Raw genomic sequence first — 18199 nt, forward strand, 5'->3', positions numbered from 1 at the left:
TATACTAACAGTGCTAAAGATGGGTAGATTCAAAAATTCAATACTTTTGAGAAATGGCTAACGGAAATATTTAACAAGGCCTCATTTAAGGAGGATAAATTATTGGGTATAAGACCACAAGCCAAAATTTCAAAAGGCCGGGGGTAGCTTCTATGAATCTTGAAATACATCCTAGTCAGACTCTGCTTTACTGGAGTGTGTGATACTTTATTCTCTTTGATATTTCATTTCCTGTAGCCCATGTGATGTTATTAGGGGCACAGCTGATAGAGGTGCATGTCTCTCATTTACCACTATCCTTGTACAGGGGCGGCCCCTCGCCAGCAGCGGCAGCTGCAAACCTTTGAAAGAAAAGGATAATAAACGTTGTTTATTATCCTTTTCTTTTGAAGGGGTGGGGCCACGGGGGTGATGAGCAGCGAGGGAGAGTCCTCAGTACTCCCCCTCACAGCGCATGTATGTTTGGCCGGCTGTCTCAGGTCGGCCAAACATACATGTGCAGAAGCCTGCACAGACTCCTAGTCTGCCTGGGAGCACCCTGGCTGGGCCCTCCCAGCCAATCCTGATGCTGCTCTGAGCAGCGACAGCATTGGCCACAGGGCAGGCTGGGAGCCTGTGCCTGCAGCAGCAAGACGGAGAGGAGCAGCACGGGCGCGGCGAGGAACAAGGTAAGTGTTTTATTTTTTAAATTGATTTTAATGTTTATTTCTCACGCACACAGCCCCGCCCCCTCCAAGCACCGCGAGCCGCTCCTGTCCTTGTAGTAGACCGAGATTGGCAATGAAAAGTTTTCATCAAACTAATCTTGACAACTGTTATGTTATCGAGAATGGGTTTCACCAGCTTGACTAAACCACCATAGAGAAAGGCTTTCTTAAGGAAAAAAAAATCCTTGTTTCTGGCTGTTTTTGGGCTGAATAGGGAGAGGGGTTCTTACCTTAAGTCCCTGCTCTTAACTTCATTAACATGATAGGGACCGCTATGAGGCCTGCCGTTCATAGTTAATTGTAAAAGGAGACCTGGGGGAAGAGAAGCCTTTGTTTTCTCTGCCAGCTGTGATCTGCTCAACACCTTCCCAGTGGGAGGGAGAGCTGGTTGCAGAACTAGTTTTGTTTAGATAAGGAGGAGGGGACTGCTCCTTTCTTCAAATACACCTCTGGCAGGGACATCAGAAAACTTCAGGGGGAGAAGGGTGCAGTAATGTTGCATTTTACCCAGAATAATGCACTGTGGAAAGTCTGCAGCAAGGCAAACAGGATGTGCTGCAAAAATGGGAATTGTGACCCAGGGAACTTTTTTTCTCATAGGTTAGGACGTGTCCAGGAGTCGCCCTCACCAACTGGCTAGTAAATCCACAACAGAGGCACAAAAGTGGCACCTCACCCATGGCCACTGGACCAGCTTTCTGTGACCTGTGTGGAGACCTGAGGGGCTGGATGTGCTCCCACGTGTACTCATGACTGAGAAGTGGACTCCAAAGGGCAGTTTGATGTCCTCTTGTGTGGCTATAGGGACACAACAAGCTGCTTTTCCTATAGTTCCCAGCTTGGCTGAAGAAACAACCTGGACTGGACCCTGCCAGTAGCCTCTGCTACCAGGAGTCCTTACCTCTAAGTGATGTCACTGAGGTCGTGGGAGCCTTAGAAGTGACCACGAAGAGCTGCTCCCGAAAGTCTGAAAAGTTGGAACTCCAGAGTGTTAGACTTGGCCCTCTCTGCAAAGTTAACCCATTTTTTTTGGCCTTTAGGACTCTGTGCACTTTACCACTGCTAACTAGTGCTAAAGTGTCTGTGCTCTCTAGCTAAAACATGGTAAAATTGGTTTACAACAAACTGGTACATTTAATTTAGTTATAAACCCATAGTAAATTGGCACTAGATGTACCCAGGGCCTGTACATTAAACACTACTAGTGGGCTTGCAGCCTTTGTTGTGACACCCTCTTATGTAGCCCCTTAAAACAGGTCTCTGGCCTGCCATTGTACCCTGTTGGTTATTTTTAAACTGACATTTTAACCTGGCAAAATAAATCTTTTACTAGACCTAAAGCTTAATTTTTAATACATATAGTTCACCCCTAGGGTGGCCATAAACAGCCCATAGGGCATGGTGCAGTGTATTTAAAAATTTACATTTTACACTACTTTAAGGCCTACCCCTCCTATAGGATAACATTGGGTTATCTTATCATATTAGTGCCAACTTTTGATTGGAGACAAGTAGAAATTTCAAGTTTAGTCTCAAAGAAATTGCAATTTAAAACCCTCTTTAGGTCAGGTTTTAAGTCACAATTTTGAAAATGACACATTAAGCAAGTTGGTATTATCTTGTCCATTTGGTGCCTGCAGTCTGTATTTTAGGTCACATAACTTTGTGTAGTTGGAGGCCTTTATGTATTCCCACAGTGTGAGGCAAAGAGGGAGTAGATGTTATCAGGATAGGCCACCCTGTAAAGATGGGAGGGGCAGAACTGTTCTTTGCCCCACTTACAAAGGCGCTGCCTCAGCACACACACAAAGAAATGCACACTAGAGGTTTGTCACCCAAGACCCCTTGGAGGCTGGGCAGGAGAAGGCAGAAATTCCAGAACCAGATGTGGAGGAGCGATCTAGAACCACTTCAAAGCTGGCACCAGGTATATACATGTTAGACCATCAGACCAAATCTTCAGTTCACTCCTGGACCAGTGGACACTAAAGAAGAAAGACTGCCCTGTTGCCAGAGGACTGCCCTGCTCTCTGAGGAGGAAGACTGGGCCTGCTCCCTTCAACCTAGGTCGAGTGACTCCAAGGATCAGCTAGCTTATCTCATGTTCTGAGCTACAAGAACACAACAAGCTCCAAAAGCCTCCCTGCAACTGCTCAGCTGACCTGCTGCACTGGACTTGCGACTGGACCTTCCCGAGCACTGCTGGCCTTTGCTGGAGTGAGTTCCTAATTCCCAGGAGGTGCCTTCCCGTGTCCTGGATCCTTGGCTCACATCACAGAGAGCTCCTCTTGGCCTAACTGAAGGTTCCATCAAACCCACCAAAAAGCAAAGCGAAGCCCCACAAAGCCTCACTGCACAGCTACATGCTTTATCGGAACCAACACAGAGGGATGCCAAGCAGTGTAAAGTCTCACTGCACAACTAGAGGCTTCATCACAATTGACACCGAAGGAACCAATGCCCTGGAAAGTGCGGACATATAACCTCCTCAGAACGGACGCAGGATGACACAAAACCTTGCAAAACAACGCTGTACAGATCATGCATCAAGAACATAAGGTGCAATATTCCACTGGCCCAACCTGGTCCTGTGCCCGGCCTTTGCTCCATCGCGTTCAGCCAGAATCTGTGACTTTGTCCCAGTCCAACGCGACCAGGTACCCTCCATTGGCGCATCGCACCTTTTGGTGCTACTTTTACCTAAAAAATGTAACTTCAATATCTCCAGGTCTACTGACTGGACTTTTGTTGTTTGTCCTCAAAGTTTTTGTTGAAACACAATTTGTTTATCTAAATTGGTGTGGGATTTTTCTTGTGTTGTGTTTTAATTTTATTCCCATTTGTGTGCTGCATAAATACTTTACACATCGCCTCCAAGTGAAGCCTGACTGTTTTTGTGGCAAGCTATAAGAGGGTTAAGCATTGGATGATTTGGTGATTTTTGTGAATCACCCTAACAAGGATTGTGGTTGTTGCTTGAGAAGGGTTTTCACCTCTCTCAATTAAAAACCCAATTTCTCACATGGAGCTTCAGTGGGATCTCGTGGCATAGGTGCACAATTATGAGAGGAATTTGTTGGATACAGCTTCCAGGCTTGCCCCACTGGAGATTGCGGACTTCCATTTCAGAGACTAAGATATTGATTTACCATTTGACAAACACAGCAATGTCCATTGGAATGGTGGAGGACGGTACTCTGTCTGCAAAATTCAGAGATGGCTGCTGGCTAAGTGGACAAAAAAACACTAATAACCCTCATCTGGGGCTGGGGGTTGTTATCCTTTTTTCGCTGTCCCTGACCCACTGTTTTTTCCTGGCTGTAGTGGATAGTGAAAAAAAAAAAAATGACATTACACTGTTTACCTTAAGTAAGAGAGGGTGGTGTAATATCCTTATTTTGATGGCACCTATTCCCCTGAGCCATCACAAGAAGTTTTCAGTTGACTGAGCCAACAGGAGCCCCATCAACAGAATACGTGTCTGTCCATCTCAAAATGAGGCCGGCAGACTGAGGGTTTGGCAGGCAGGGTACTTTGTGACATTTACAATGGAGTGTTCTACCCTGACCACCAAACTCTAAATCATACCCTAATTGACAAGGAAAAATCATTGTCCGGAACTACCCACTTGGTGTACCCAACCTTTGCTCAATCATGGTTGGCCTGAATTTGCATGTAGCTTTTAGTCAACTGTGAATGGTGACTTATGTTTGGTGCTTTCCCTTTTCTTGACACTTTTTGCCCGGAAACATTAAAAATGTATAGCTCTGGTTCCTCTTACACGACTTGGTTGATTTGGTTTAATTTTTATGAATGCATTTTTTCAACTTTAGAAATCGTTTGTGGCGTTTTTATTGTGTTATGACATTTTTTTTGTTTTGGTACTGCTAAATATTTTACACACTTTTCCTTAAGTTAAGCCTGTCTACCCTGTGCCACAGCTACCAGGGTTAAGCCCAGTTGTATTTATTGAACTTGTGTGTTTGACTTGACAAGATTTTGGACGTAATACTTAGAATGGACTCACATCCCCAACCAATAACCCATTTTCCTACACCCATCTAATGTAGAGTCTGTGACCCAACACTGGCCTATATGTTGATATAATGGACAGTAGTGGTGTTAACCATGTAATGGAAGGAAGAAATACCTTCTTTGTAAAAATGGATAGCCATCATCTTAGAAACATAGAAACATTAACATGAAGGTGCTACTCAGATGCAGACAAAAAGGTCCCACAACATCATGTCATGAAAATGGGCACCTCAGTCCAGCAAGGTGTTGTCCATGACCACAGTAGATTGAGCCTACGGAGGTCTGAATTGATAACGCACCAAGAGGATGGAGGGGTCTATCCTCTAGTGCAAATCTAGATTAACAGCATGGGAAATCAGCACCTGAGCCAGGAGACTTTCCTGATGCTGAAGCCACTGTAACCTCAAGCAGCTATGAATAATCTAATTCTGCCATCTAGTGACTGGCTGAATTTGGATGTGTGAAGCTTAAGGACAGGCAGTCGTAAGATCTGCTGAAATGAGATCCAAGCTGGAGTTAGAAACCTCTGAATCATCTTCCTACTAGTGGCAATCCTCAGAGGAGGAAAAACCTTAATTTGGGTTTTGACCACTAAGGCTCTCTGAATATCAATCTCTGTGTTTAAGGGAGTTGACACTTTAGCTTTGATGGTTGCCAGAATTCATTTGGGGACTAGGCCGCAGGACAACTTGGATTACTTATCTACAACTCTTGGGTTGGGTCATTTTACCACTGACACCCTGAGGCCTGACTTACTATGGCACTGCAATCTGGATGCCAAGTACACCCGCCCCACAGTTGAGTCTTAGGGTAGTTAAGGCAAGCAGTCAATGATAACTGCATGAGTAGCTTTTGTAAACAGTCTAACAACAGACACAGTAAGTGCTGTTCAGTCTAGTGCTTTTCTTTGGTAAAAAGAGGACTTCAATCACATGCCTCACAGTAGTGGAAAACGAATTTGTGAGTTTTTCACTACCAGGAAATTAAAAACACATAAATACACGTTCTGCCTTTTACTTACAAAGCACCCTGCCATATGGGTTACCTAGGGCCTTCCTTAGGGGTGACTTATATGAAGAAAATGGGGAGGTTAAGGCTTGGCAAGTACCTGTAAATGCCATGTTGAAGTAGCAGTGAAACTGCACACACAGGTCTTGCAATGCCAGGCCTGAGACATGGTTAAGGGGATACTTATGTGGGCGGTATAATCAGTGCTGGAAGCCCACTAGCAGCATTTAATTTACAGGCCCTGGTCACATGTTGTACACTTTACTAGGGACTTAGTAGAAAATTAAAATGCCAATTGGGTATCCATCAATGTTACCATGTTTTTAGGGCTAGAGCACATGCACCTTAGAACTGGTCAGCAGTGGTAAAGTGCGCAGACTCCTAAAACCAGCAAAAACAGGGTCAGAGAAATGGAGGGAGGCAGGCAAAAAGGTTGGGGATGGCCACCCTAAGGCTGTCAGGTCTAACAACCCTCAAATAACATCTGTGGGTGGAGGAATCGGAAGTTGAAAACAAGCATCCTGGACATCCAGAAATGCCCATCAATCCCTCATAACTGGGGATAGAATTACTTCAGGGATTCAGATACAACATTTAAAATTCATCCTGCCAAATGAACATATTCAAAAGCAAAGTACCAAGATGGGTATTAATGCTCTGTCCTTTATGGGAACCAAGAAGTAAAGTAGGTAGAAACTTGTGTCCCTTTCTACTAAAGGCACTACTTCTAGGCCCCTCTGTTCAGCAGGGCAGGGCTATTACCTTCGAAATTGAATGGAGTGCCAGGCAGCATGTCCTGGTGGAAGAAGGGTAGTCAGGAGAAGGAACAGTGAAGGTATAGTATAGTCCTTGCTGTGATCCCACAATACTTTCTGACCATTTCCCAAATAGTGAAAAATAACAGCAATTCCTGCATTGGAAGATTATGGTTTACAGAGGGGTGGAAGTCAGAGTTTTAAAGGCAGAAGAACTGACTGAGAATAATAGAGACTGCATCAGCTGCTGTTATTGGTGATGGCATCCCCAAGAAGTGCCCCTTTCCCCAAAGAAGCAGGATAGCTGCCTGGGTGTCTGGATAAATTAAGAGGGTTGCCTTTAGCTGGAACTGGGCTACTCTGAGGTAGCCCTAAAACTTACTATATTGTTGACAGTAAGTTCAGCTTGTAAGTCGTAGCTCTACTGTTTTTAAAGCATTCGAAGGATGAGTTGGCCTTCTCTCCGACCACGCACTGACCATCTAAAGGCATGTACCTGCGTGTGACTTAGACATCTCCAGAAAAGCCAGCAAACAGCATCCCAGCTTGCTGACCCAACATGATAACCGTGCTCATGGACCAAACCACTCTGTTCGCAGAACACAGGCCACACTTCCAAGATCTGTTTGGATGCATCCAAAAAGTCACTGACCAGATCTGTAAATAGCTTTCTCATGTCGCCTAGCCGGATAAATAGTGTATATTTGTCAACTCCCACTAGGCATGAACATATTGACTCAGAATATCGGTTGCACAAGCAGTGCTCGAGGTGAGGCTACTGGAAGCGGAAGCTTGTCAGTGCACACAGTCAAGTTTCCTTGATGCTCTGTTGGGAGGTGCCATTGTGGAAGCATTCAGAGTTTGCTCTAAGGAGGAGGTTTGGACCACCAAATCTTCTCGGGATGGGCAAGAAGACAAAAAGTGGGGGTCACCAAGATCAGGCCTCTTTTACTTGGCTATTGGCTATTGGTCTGTGGGTTGTTGGACTCGAGAAGGTTTTGCCCATACAGCCAGGAGAGGATCCAAAACATCTTCAAAGAATGGCAGCAAGGGCTCGGCCTCGAAGGTCAAATGCTGCAAGATCTCAGTCAAAATGTTAAACTTTGTTTTCACAGAGGTCATGGTCAGTTGCAAGGCTTCAGCTACTTTCCGAACCACAATTGTAAACATAAAGATGTTTCTGGTGGATACTCTATCTACCTGCAGATTCCTCACCTCTTAAATCTCATCAGACACCAGACTGTGTCTGAAGAATTTGAAATAGTTCCCCTGCGCCAGCAAGTGGTATCGCAGCGCCAAATCAACTCTTATACCTCCCTGGATGTGATGCCATCTACTGGTCCATAAGACCTTGTTTCAACTTGTGCAGAGCTTTCTGATGCCCAGAAGAAATTTTTAATGTGAAGAATCGTCAGGAAGAATTAGCCATCAGAAATATTTCTTCTGTAGTTCTATTGTCTACTTAAATTTACTGCTGAATGGCGAGACGACACTGGGGGAGGAACATATACACATCCACCACGGAAGCTTTTGGCTATTTCTCAGATGTGCTGGATAACTTAACCGGCATCCCTTGGTCATGATTTGTTGCATATTTATAAAGGTGAAATGTATTGTTGAGATTGCTTTGAAGTGGTCTCTAGACTCGGGACAGGCACAGAACAGAACTTTAGCTGTCCAAAGTTAAAATGACTTTATGAGCCCAATTGTTGCTTATTTTCTTTGACTTGCATTATAGGTCCCACAAATGTTCACGATGTCAACAATTTTTATATCAGCGAGCTCAGACTCTATAGTCTGCTGAGTGGCTGTATTAGAGAAGTCTCGTAGAGTAAGCTCTTTATGTGGGGGATTCTATGTCCACAGGTTCTTCAGACTTCTGAAGGTTCAGGTGGTGTAAATCGAAGCTCTACTGTTTTTGAAGCATTCAAAGGATGAGCCGGCTTTCTGACTACTCACTTGCCACCTAAAGGCATGTATTTGTGTGTGACTTAGACATGTACCTAGTACATGGTATGAAGCTCGCTACTGCCCGGTTGTAGGAGAGTGAAGTATTTGCAGAACAAAATATATTAGAAATTAATCTTTACAGGCCTACTGTGCACGTTAGTAGGGGTTATTATTATTTTCCCCCTCGTTTTGGTCAGAGGCAATGTTTTCTTTGGAGGCTATCCATGTTTCTCAGGTCCATGTGTGTTGTGCTGCTCCAGTCAAGGTATTTTTATTTTTGGACTATTTATTCCATTATAAAACATGATTGCAAGTTCCAGAATTTAAACGGAAAGGTAAAACCTGGACTGGAAGCACATCACGATTGGACCTAGCAAACTAGGCAGCTATGGCTATCACCAACTAGAGATCATTTAAACAGTAAGTGAAATTGGTGGCAGAGAAGGGATACATGCTGATGTTACCATTGGCAATGGTAATGAACTTGCTTCAAGCCAGATGATGGCTTTCCCACAAGGTAAACAAGTTTTAGAGGTGTATTTCAGTCTGCTATCTCTTTTAACCTGGCCACTGGAAAGAGACACCAGTGGCCAGGTTAAAAGAGATAGCAGACTGAAATACAGCGCTATGCAAACTGCTGAAACAATGGCTATAGAGGGGCACACCATTTAATAAAAGATTTAGGGTGCTCATATGTTTAGAATAATAGTGTCACAAGGAAGCTGATAATAAGTAGGGAATGAGTGGAAAGTTGGACCATTGGTAGGATCAAAATAACAATGTCAAAATGAAATCAAGCGGATTTTAAAAGGAAAGCCCACAAACCAATGAAAGTGACAGGTGTGATATGGGCGTGGTTAAAACCTTAAAAGAGATTACTACAGGGACGGAGCGCTTGTGCGCTCAACCCTAAAAATGTACACTGCTCCTGTGTATCTCATGATCTACAGCAAGTCTAAATGAACAGAACTCTGAGGGCATAGATTTGAACCATAACTAAAAATGTTGTGGCTTTCGAAATTAAGGTACTCAAACAATGCTTCGAACAGAAAACGACCATTGTCAGGAGAAGTGCTTAAAAGAAACACAACTGTTTTCTGAGACAGTAATAATGCTTAAAATAAAAATAAAAAACACAAAGAATTTCTTTTAAAAAAATAGGGAAGTACAGAGGGAACAATATTCGAGGCAGTAAATGTACTGTGATCCAGACTGATGTTAGCTATTAGCAACGGGCGGGGTCACCAGATTTATTCACCGTGGACCTGATTCACAAATCTACAAACACAAAAGAGATATTGCGCATGCTAGTCTATTCGTATGTTAAGTGCAAATGTGAAACTTTTAGAAAAGTCAGAGCGATTCACAGGAGAACCTCTGGAAATCCACACCAGTCAACGACTTCCAGTATTCTCTCGGGACATTTAAGCATTTAGCATTTGCCTGGGGTGAAAAATTCTTAAATATGATGTATATCACCTTTTTAAATTTCTCCACACTCACAGAGTACTTATATACTGCAAGAATCCATGCAGTCTCTTCTTTCCGTCCTTTCACTCAAAGTTAAACTGTATTCTAAGCGAGTACTGACATTAAGGCTTCTTAGGTTGATAGTTGTAAAAGGCGTTATTAGAGACTTACCCTCCTTCACTCTCTGCCTCTTCAGAGCTATGGAGTTCTGTTGAACCTCTCGCAGAGTCAAGCTTTTTCCTTTTGGATGCTTTATGGAGTGGGCTGATCCTGCGAGAATCTGTTTTGCCCTTGAGCTCATCAAGGATTTGGTCCTCTAGCTTTGGAATGCTCTCTTTAAGACATTTGACCTCATTCCTCAGGTCTTCTACACTCATCAACAAACAGTTCAGCTTGTCCAGCATCTGAAGCTGTCTTCCTTGCAACGCCACTATAGCACCTTGGTTGTTCGGAACTGTGGCATGGGGTGCGGCTGACTGCAGTTTGTTTGATAACAACAGAAAATTTGGTAACCGAATGAATGATCCTGGATTTCGACTCTTTTTGTACCAAACAATGGCCAGGCTGATCCCTGCAGCTCCAGCCAACAATCCCAATACCAATTCTTTACTGTCTGCACGGGCCATGTCTCTGCTTCTGCAACAACTGAGAAAAGAAAAAGAAAGACAAGTAATATTTGAATCTAAATGAAGAGACTAGACTTTTCTATTCACAAATTAATCTAAATTTGAAAAAATGTACAGGGCTTGATTCACAAACACGTTAGACAGTGTAAGCGTTCAAACAAAGCCAAGAACGCTTAGAAGGGGTCAGGCAGTAAATCAGACTGGACGGGAGGGGGTTGGGCTAGTCATGTCCTATTCCGTTCCTGCTGCTTTGACACTTAAAAACATAGAAAGTTAGCAGGACTGATCAAGACACATCTGTGTACACTGACGTGCTTCAGAGAAGCAAGGTGGTTCAACTACGTAGACTGGAAAGGATGTTAATTCTTGGATCAAAGATGGCACTGAGGAGAGTTCTCGTGAGAGGTGGCCTTATTGGGGACAACCCTCAGAGTGTAGTTGCCATGAAAATATTAACATAAAGAGCACAATCAGAAGCATGCCATTACTTCTCAGAATTGTTCCGCCCAGACATAGAGTTCCAAAGAGTAAGGCTTTGTTTATCATGATAGCTTCAACTTACAATAAAAAAACCTTTATTTTGCCGTTTTATACAGTGTGAACCTGGTCCAAGAACATCGGAGCACTTTACAAGAGCAACAGCTTACACTAAACAAAGTCAGATTTCTTTTGATTTTTTTTAGGCACGGGGAGATTAAGTGAATTACCCAGAATCACAGGATGTTGAGCCAAAGCTGGGACACGAACCTGGGTCCCCAGTCAGCAGTTCTAGCGCTAGGCCACATCTCCTTCATCTTTGAACTTGTTTCATACAAAATTACTTGTTAGTTTTGAAATATATGCTTTGAGAACGCTGGTTTTGTGTTTGACACTGTTGCTGTCAGAGTTTCATGTGGTAACCTTACATCTATGATTTCAATATAAGAGTTCCAGATTACACCACATTTATAATCAGCCAAGGTAGTTGCCTTTGATGTTCTTTATTTGATTTAAAAATGTACCACTCTTCTAATAGAATAGTTAACATTGCCCTCAAATAACTAATACTCCAAGAGAAGAATGGATACCTCCTCGCCTCTTATGTCAATTACTTTTCATTTTCTGGTGTATTCAACAAATATGTATTTATGTACAAAAAAGCATTTAAGTAGCTAATATACAACAAGGCATAGGAACCGAAATGTGTTTATTTTAAAGATGAAAACGGACCTAGCTATTTATTATGGGAAAACAAGAGCTTGTAGCCTCCTCCCCAGCCATGGTACATGTAAATGATTATGCCACACAGAGAGTTTAGCATTACACGTCTTTATTCCTCAGCGTGTAGCCACTAACTCAACATTCTACAATCATGAATTCTATAAACCGCACCCGAACACCTACGTCACAGTTCTATGGAGTCCGTCAGGAACCCAAAGGGTTTCGTCATCTCTAACTCACAAGATACTACATCTCGCCCCATGGTAAATAAAAAGAACAAATATTAGATATTTACATTACAACTCTTCGATAAGTCGTTGTGGAGCTGGAATCAATTGCCCAGAACATGCCCTATGAGACTGTTAAGAGACAGGAGAGGTGTCCATGACTGGCACTGGAGATACAGAAGCAGCTGCAGCCAATGGGCTCTCCTAAGTCTCAACTGAAACAGGCTCATTCCGGACTTCTGGAATTGGCGAATAATGAGGCAGATGCTTGAAATGCGAACAATCTTGTGCAATGGATTTTCCAGAACGGCAAGCAATCTCCATGTGTCCTTTACTATCCACAACTTTAAAGGCTTCATTACCAAAGGGAGCCTCAACCTTGCATTTTCTCCTTTCTCTTACTAGGATTTGATCTCCTTCTGTAAATACAGTGTTCTTAGCACATCGGCGTTTGTCTGCGTAGATTTCCATCTTGCGCTACAAATCTTGTGATGAAGTTTACCATCATTTGATCTTTCATTGGTCAATTGTGGCAACTTGGTCATCGTGGCACTTCAGAACACAAGGGTGGCAGGGCTTTCACCTGTAATTGAATGGGGAGTTGATTGGTAGGCACAAAGAGCAGAATGAAGCTGATATGAGATCAAGTTTTACCAGTGCAGCACGCTGAGCAGTCTTCTTGAGAGTGCAGACAGGTCGCTCCTTTCGCCGCCACCCGCGCCGCCTCCACTCTGTGCTGATTTTATTTTCTATTGTTTTTTAGCCTCTTGGGCTTTTTGGTGCTTTCCTCTTCCAAAACCCTGCCGCTGCGTCACCCCCCCTACTCTCTTCTTCAGCTTTCCTGCCGCTGTACAACCCCCCCCGCCTTCCCAGTCGCCAAGCCCTCCCTCCTCCCAACTGCCACTCCCTCCCACCTCCCCTCTTATGGCCGCCGCCGCGAGGTAACGGGAGCGACCCTTCACCCTGCTTCCAGCAGGCAGGCCGCTCCTTTCGCTGCCGCCCCAGCACCTCCGCCACTCTGTGCTGATTTTATTTTCTATTGTTTTTTAGCCTCTTGGGCTTTTTGCCGTTTTCCTCTTCCAAAACCCTGCCGCTGCATCCCCGCGTCCCCGCCCCCCTCCTCCTGTCCTTCAGCTTTCCCGCCGCTGTATCCGGCGGCCACACACCCCCTGCCTTCCTATTCGCCCAGCCCTCCCTCCTCCCAGCTGCCACTCCCTCCCACCTCCCCTCTTATGGCCGCCACGGTGCGGACGCGCAGCGGACACGCTGCTGGCATGCCAAAGGCAAGCCCGTCTTCGCCTGGACCGCGCCCAGTGCCACACCCCCTGGCCCGCAAGGCCCCCACACCTCCCGACCCCACTATACTGCCATCGATCTCCACGCCTTCAATCCAGGACGCCGCTCCACCTGCTTCCTGTCCTCCCCAAAGAACACCAAGGGACCTTTCTCCTGTCAAGCCTGCCGCTTCACCTGCACCCTAAAGCACCACGACAGACCATCTGACAACCACCTCAGCTGCATCCTACTCAACACCCGCTACATCCACAAACACGCAATTGAACTCTAGGACCTACTGACCTCAACCTCACCGGACATCGCCTTCCTAACCGAAATCTGGACACACTCGGCCTCAGAACCCGACATAGCCATAGCCATCCCTGAAGGGTACAAAATCACCAGAAGAGACTGCACCAACAAACCAGGAAGAGGAATCGCCATAGTCCACAAAAGCACCATCAGAGTCTCGAGCAGCACCCAGGACACCCTCAACCTCACTGAGCACCTCCACTTCAGAATCCACATCAACGCCAACGCCACCCTCAAAGGAACTCTGATCTATAGACCCCCAGTCCCCCGCTCTCAATTCTGCGAAGCACCAACGCCCTCGACTCCACAGAGTACATCCTCCTCGGCGATCTGAACTTTCACCTAGAAAACAACAGCAACGCCAACACCACCAACCTGCTAGCCAACCTAGCCAACCTCGGCCTCAGACAACTCGTAAATTCACCCACCCACTCTGCAGGCCACACACTCGATCCTGTCTTCTCAGCCAGCAACCACGTCTATTTCACCCACACCACCGAACTTAGCTGGACAGACCACCGCTGCATCCACTTCTCCTACCAGAAGCCAGTCACCCACCACCACAGCACTCAAGGCCCCCAACGCAACTGGAGTAAAATATCGACAGATCAACTGATTTCCACACTCGCCCAGGACCCACCCCCGAGACCAAGGACCCCAACACAGCCGCCACCGACCTGAATCACTGGATAGAGGACTGCGCCAACACCCTCGCACCGCTCCAAAAATCCCCTAACACCCTCCACAGAATCAAGGCCAGATGGTTCACCCTAGACCTACAGGAATCCAAACGGCTATGCCGTAGAATGGAAAAAAACCTGGCACCGCGAACCTACCAACGCCAACCACATCGCCTTCAAGGAGGTCATACGCAAACATTACCAACTGATCCGCACCACCAAAAGGACCCACTTCAAAAACCGCATGGACACCAATGCTCACAACAGCAAAGAACTCTTTGGCATCATCAAAGAGCTCTCCACTCCCAAGACTTGCTCCAACGAACCCCCACCATCACAGGAGTTCTGCAACTCACTCGCAGCCCACTTCCGGCGAAAGATAGAAGAAATCCACAACAGCTTCAACCACCAGACCCAACAGCTGACTACAAACACCCACAAACCCAACCTCCCGAGCAACACCCACCTCCTCCACACCTGGACCCCCGTCAACAAAGAAGACACCGCCAACACCATGGCCTCCATCCAGTCCGGATCACCTTTGGACCCCTGCCCACACCACATCTTCAATAAAGCAAATATCATCGTCGCTCCCCACCTCTGCAACACCATCAACAGCTCCTTCAAGTCAGCCACCTTTCCAGAAAGCTGGAAGCACGCAGAAGTCAACGCCCTGCTGAAAAAACCCAAGGCAGACCCAGACGACCCAAAGAACTACCGACCAATCCCCCTCCTCCCATTCCCAGCCAAAGCAACCGAAAAAATCGTGAACAGCCAACTATCCCAATTCCTGGAAGACAGCAAGGCACTCGACACCTCCCAATCCGGATTCTGCAAACACCACAGCACCGAGACCGCACTCATCACTGCCACAGACGACATCAGGACCATGCTCGACGAAGGAGAAACAGCAGCACTTATCCCCCTGGACCTCTCCGCAGCCTTCGACACGCCATGTCATCACACTCCCCGCACACACCTCCACAACGCCAGAATCCGCGACAAAGCACTCAATTGGATCTCATCATTTCTATCAGGCAGAACCCAGAGAGTCCACCTTCCACAGTTCCTATCAGAAGCCTCCAGAATCATCTGCGGCGTCCCCCAAGGCTCGTCACTCAGCCCCACGCTCTTGAACGTGTACATGGCCCCACTCGCCAACATCGCACGAACACACCATATCAACATAATTTCCTACGCAGACAACACTTAGCTAATCCTCTCCCTCACGAAAGACCCCACAGCTGCAAAAAAAAACAACCTCCAGAACGGACTCAAAGCCATCGCCAGCTGGATGGAAGCAAGCCGCCTCAAATTAAACTTAGACAAGACAGAGATCCTCATCTTCGGAGCCAACCCCTCAGCATGGAACGACTCCTGGTGGCCCACCTCACTAGGAACCGCACCACCTCCCACCACCCACGCACGTAAACTGGGTCTAATCTTGGATTCCACACTGAGCATGACTCAGCAGGTCAACACCATCTCCTCTTCTTGCTAAAACACCCTCCTCATGCTCCGCAAAATCTTCAAGTGGATTCCCGTAGAAACCAGGAAAACTGTCACCCACGCCCTGGTCAGCAGCCGACTGGACTACAGAAACACCCTATATGCAGGAACAACAAAAACTCCAAACAAAGCTGCAGACAATCCAGAACACATCCACCCGACTCATTTTGGACGTCCCACGCCGCTACCACATCACCCCCCCAGCTCAAAGACTTGCACTGGCTACCAATACCAAAGTGGATCACCTTCAAACTCCTCGTCCACGCACACAAGGCCCTCCACAACACAGGCCCAGCCCACCTCAACGAAAGACTCACCTTCCACACCCCCACCCACAACCTTCGCTCCGCCAGCCTCGCCCTCGCCTCCGTTCCCCGCACCCGCCGCACCACTGCCGGAGGAAGATCCTTCTCCCACCTGACCGCCAAGACCTGGAACTCCCTACCACTCCACCTTCGTCAGACCCAAGACCTACTAACTTTCAGGAAACACCTAAAGACATGGCTTTACGACCAGTAGCTTCCCCCCCGCTCCTTGAGACCCTAACGGGTGATTAGTGCACTTTATAAATCTTATGATTGATTGCTCATAAAACGCTCAATATCACCATTTGCTTGAGGCAAGTGAGGTGTGCTTTTCTGATGCTAAGTATTGAGATGATTAAAAAAGTCTCCAAATTTTCGACTGTTGAAAAGGGAGGTCCCTTCTCAGACTTTAGAATTGAAGGAACACTCCATGTTGTATAAATCCCATCCAACCTCTCAATAACCTTTTCATGAGTGATCGATGAGAGGTCTTCTACCAACGAAAATGAGAGCCCTCATCAAAAACCACCATCAGGAGATGTCTGTTGTCATAGGGCCCAAAGAAGACAACAGCGATTCTCTCACACACATGCCTCAGAAGATTACACATGTTGAACAAATGCTGAGTTGTTTTGTGAGATAAGCAGTTGCACAAATAACAGGTGTTTAGTTCCCTTACAACTCTTTTGTCAAGGTGAGGAAACAAGACTTGGTCTCGGAGAGCTCTTTTAGTGGATACAATTCCACAATTTCCCTCATGTGCCACTTGAATTATTTGTTGTCACTGACTCTCCGGTAAGACAATTCTTGTACATCGTGAGACAATACCTTCCTGAGTAATGGACAGTTCATCTTTCACATTTTTGAGTTTCTGATATTCACTGTCATTTGTATGAGGCTGACTGTGCTATTTCCAGTATTGATGTGAAATAATGTCTTCAAGTATCAGTATGCCACTATCCGTGCTCATGTAAGTAATGATTTGTTCAAATTAAATAGCGGCATGTGTACTGGACTTTACAATGAAGTTAATGTATGCCTCAGCCACATTGGAAGTGGTACTAGGACACTGTAATGGCACTTGTGAAAAATAGTCAGCTCTTTCCCTGGGCAGTGCACAATAGTGTAGTCATATTTCTGTAGTCGCAAACCCCAACGTTGAATACGAGGATGCATCTTAGCTTTAGGATTGCCAAAGATGGTAAGCAATGCTTGATGTTCTATGACATAAGTGAAATGCTTTCCACATAAAAAGGACGTGGAAATGTTCACAAGCCCACACAACTGCTAAACTTTATTTTTCAGGTTGTGAATAGGGACGCTCAGTTTGTGACAAACTTCTGCAAGCATATGCCACAATATGCCTTTCAGCATTTGGGTGTCTATTGTGTTGACCAAGGATTGTGCTCAACCCGACAGGGCTTGCGTCAACAACAACCTATGTATGTAGCTGCAGATCAAAGTAGGCCATTTCAGAAGCGTTCTCAATTGCATGTTTGAATTTCCTGAAACTTTGTTCACACTCATGTGACCAGTGAAATGAAACATTTTGTTTTGTTAAATCTCTTAAGGGAGCACAGACTGTTGTAAAGTCACGTATGTACCTAGAACAGTAACTGGCCATGCCAAGAACAGAACGTAACAATGCAACATCTTGTGGGGGACAGGTGGCTGACAATTCCTGTACTTTAGCCGGATCTGGAGTCATGCCCCTATCAGAGAAAATATGGCCAAAGAATTTGAGTTTTCCGACTGTGGCAGAGTGACTTGCTGTGTGAAGTTGGGGGACTGATGGGATTCTCGAATTGGGAACTCATAGGTATTGAGCATCTAGGCGGTCTGGAGAGGGCAAGCTATAATACACTTTGAGGACCTCCGCCAAGAAAACCAGCTCGCAGACACCGAGCAATATCTGCAGTTGGGGCATGCCCGAAGACAACATATATTGGAGGGTGAGCAACTGCAGGAATCCTCCCACCTGGAGGACGGGATACTCACCGACCTCATACCAGAAAAAGTGGTTTCCACGATTTATAGAAAACTGGTCAACAACTCGCCTGACCAGCTAGGGTCTCTGAGAGGCACATGGGCCGAGGATATCAGTGACTTAGAGGAAGAGGATTGGGAAGAGGCCCTGTTG

General features: G+C 45.8%; 1 protein-coding gene across 3 annotated transcripts in view; it reads right to left on the reverse strand.

Moving 5' to 3' along the window:
- RMDN2 (regulator of microtubule dynamics 2) overlaps window positions 1–18199 on the reverse strand; it is a 516997-nt gene that overhangs the window by 463231 nt on the left and 35567 nt on the right. For all 3 annotated transcript variants that reach the window (XM_069234474.1, XM_069234475.1, XM_069234476.1), the window contains one exon: window positions 10097–10570. In XM_069234474.1, coding sequence (XP_069090575.1) covers window positions 10097–10551 — 455 coding nt within the window. In that variant the 5' untranslated portion in view covers window positions 10552–10570. The remainder of the gene's footprint in view (window positions 1–10096; window positions 10571–18199) is intronic.

Source organism: Pleurodeles waltl, chromosome 5 (assembly GCF_031143425.1).
Source record: "Pleurodeles waltl isolate 20211129_DDA chromosome 5, aPleWal1.hap1.20221129, whole genome shotgun sequence".
Classification (NCBI taxonomy): domain Eukaryota; kingdom Metazoa; phylum Chordata; class Amphibia; order Caudata; family Salamandridae; genus Pleurodeles; species Pleurodeles waltl.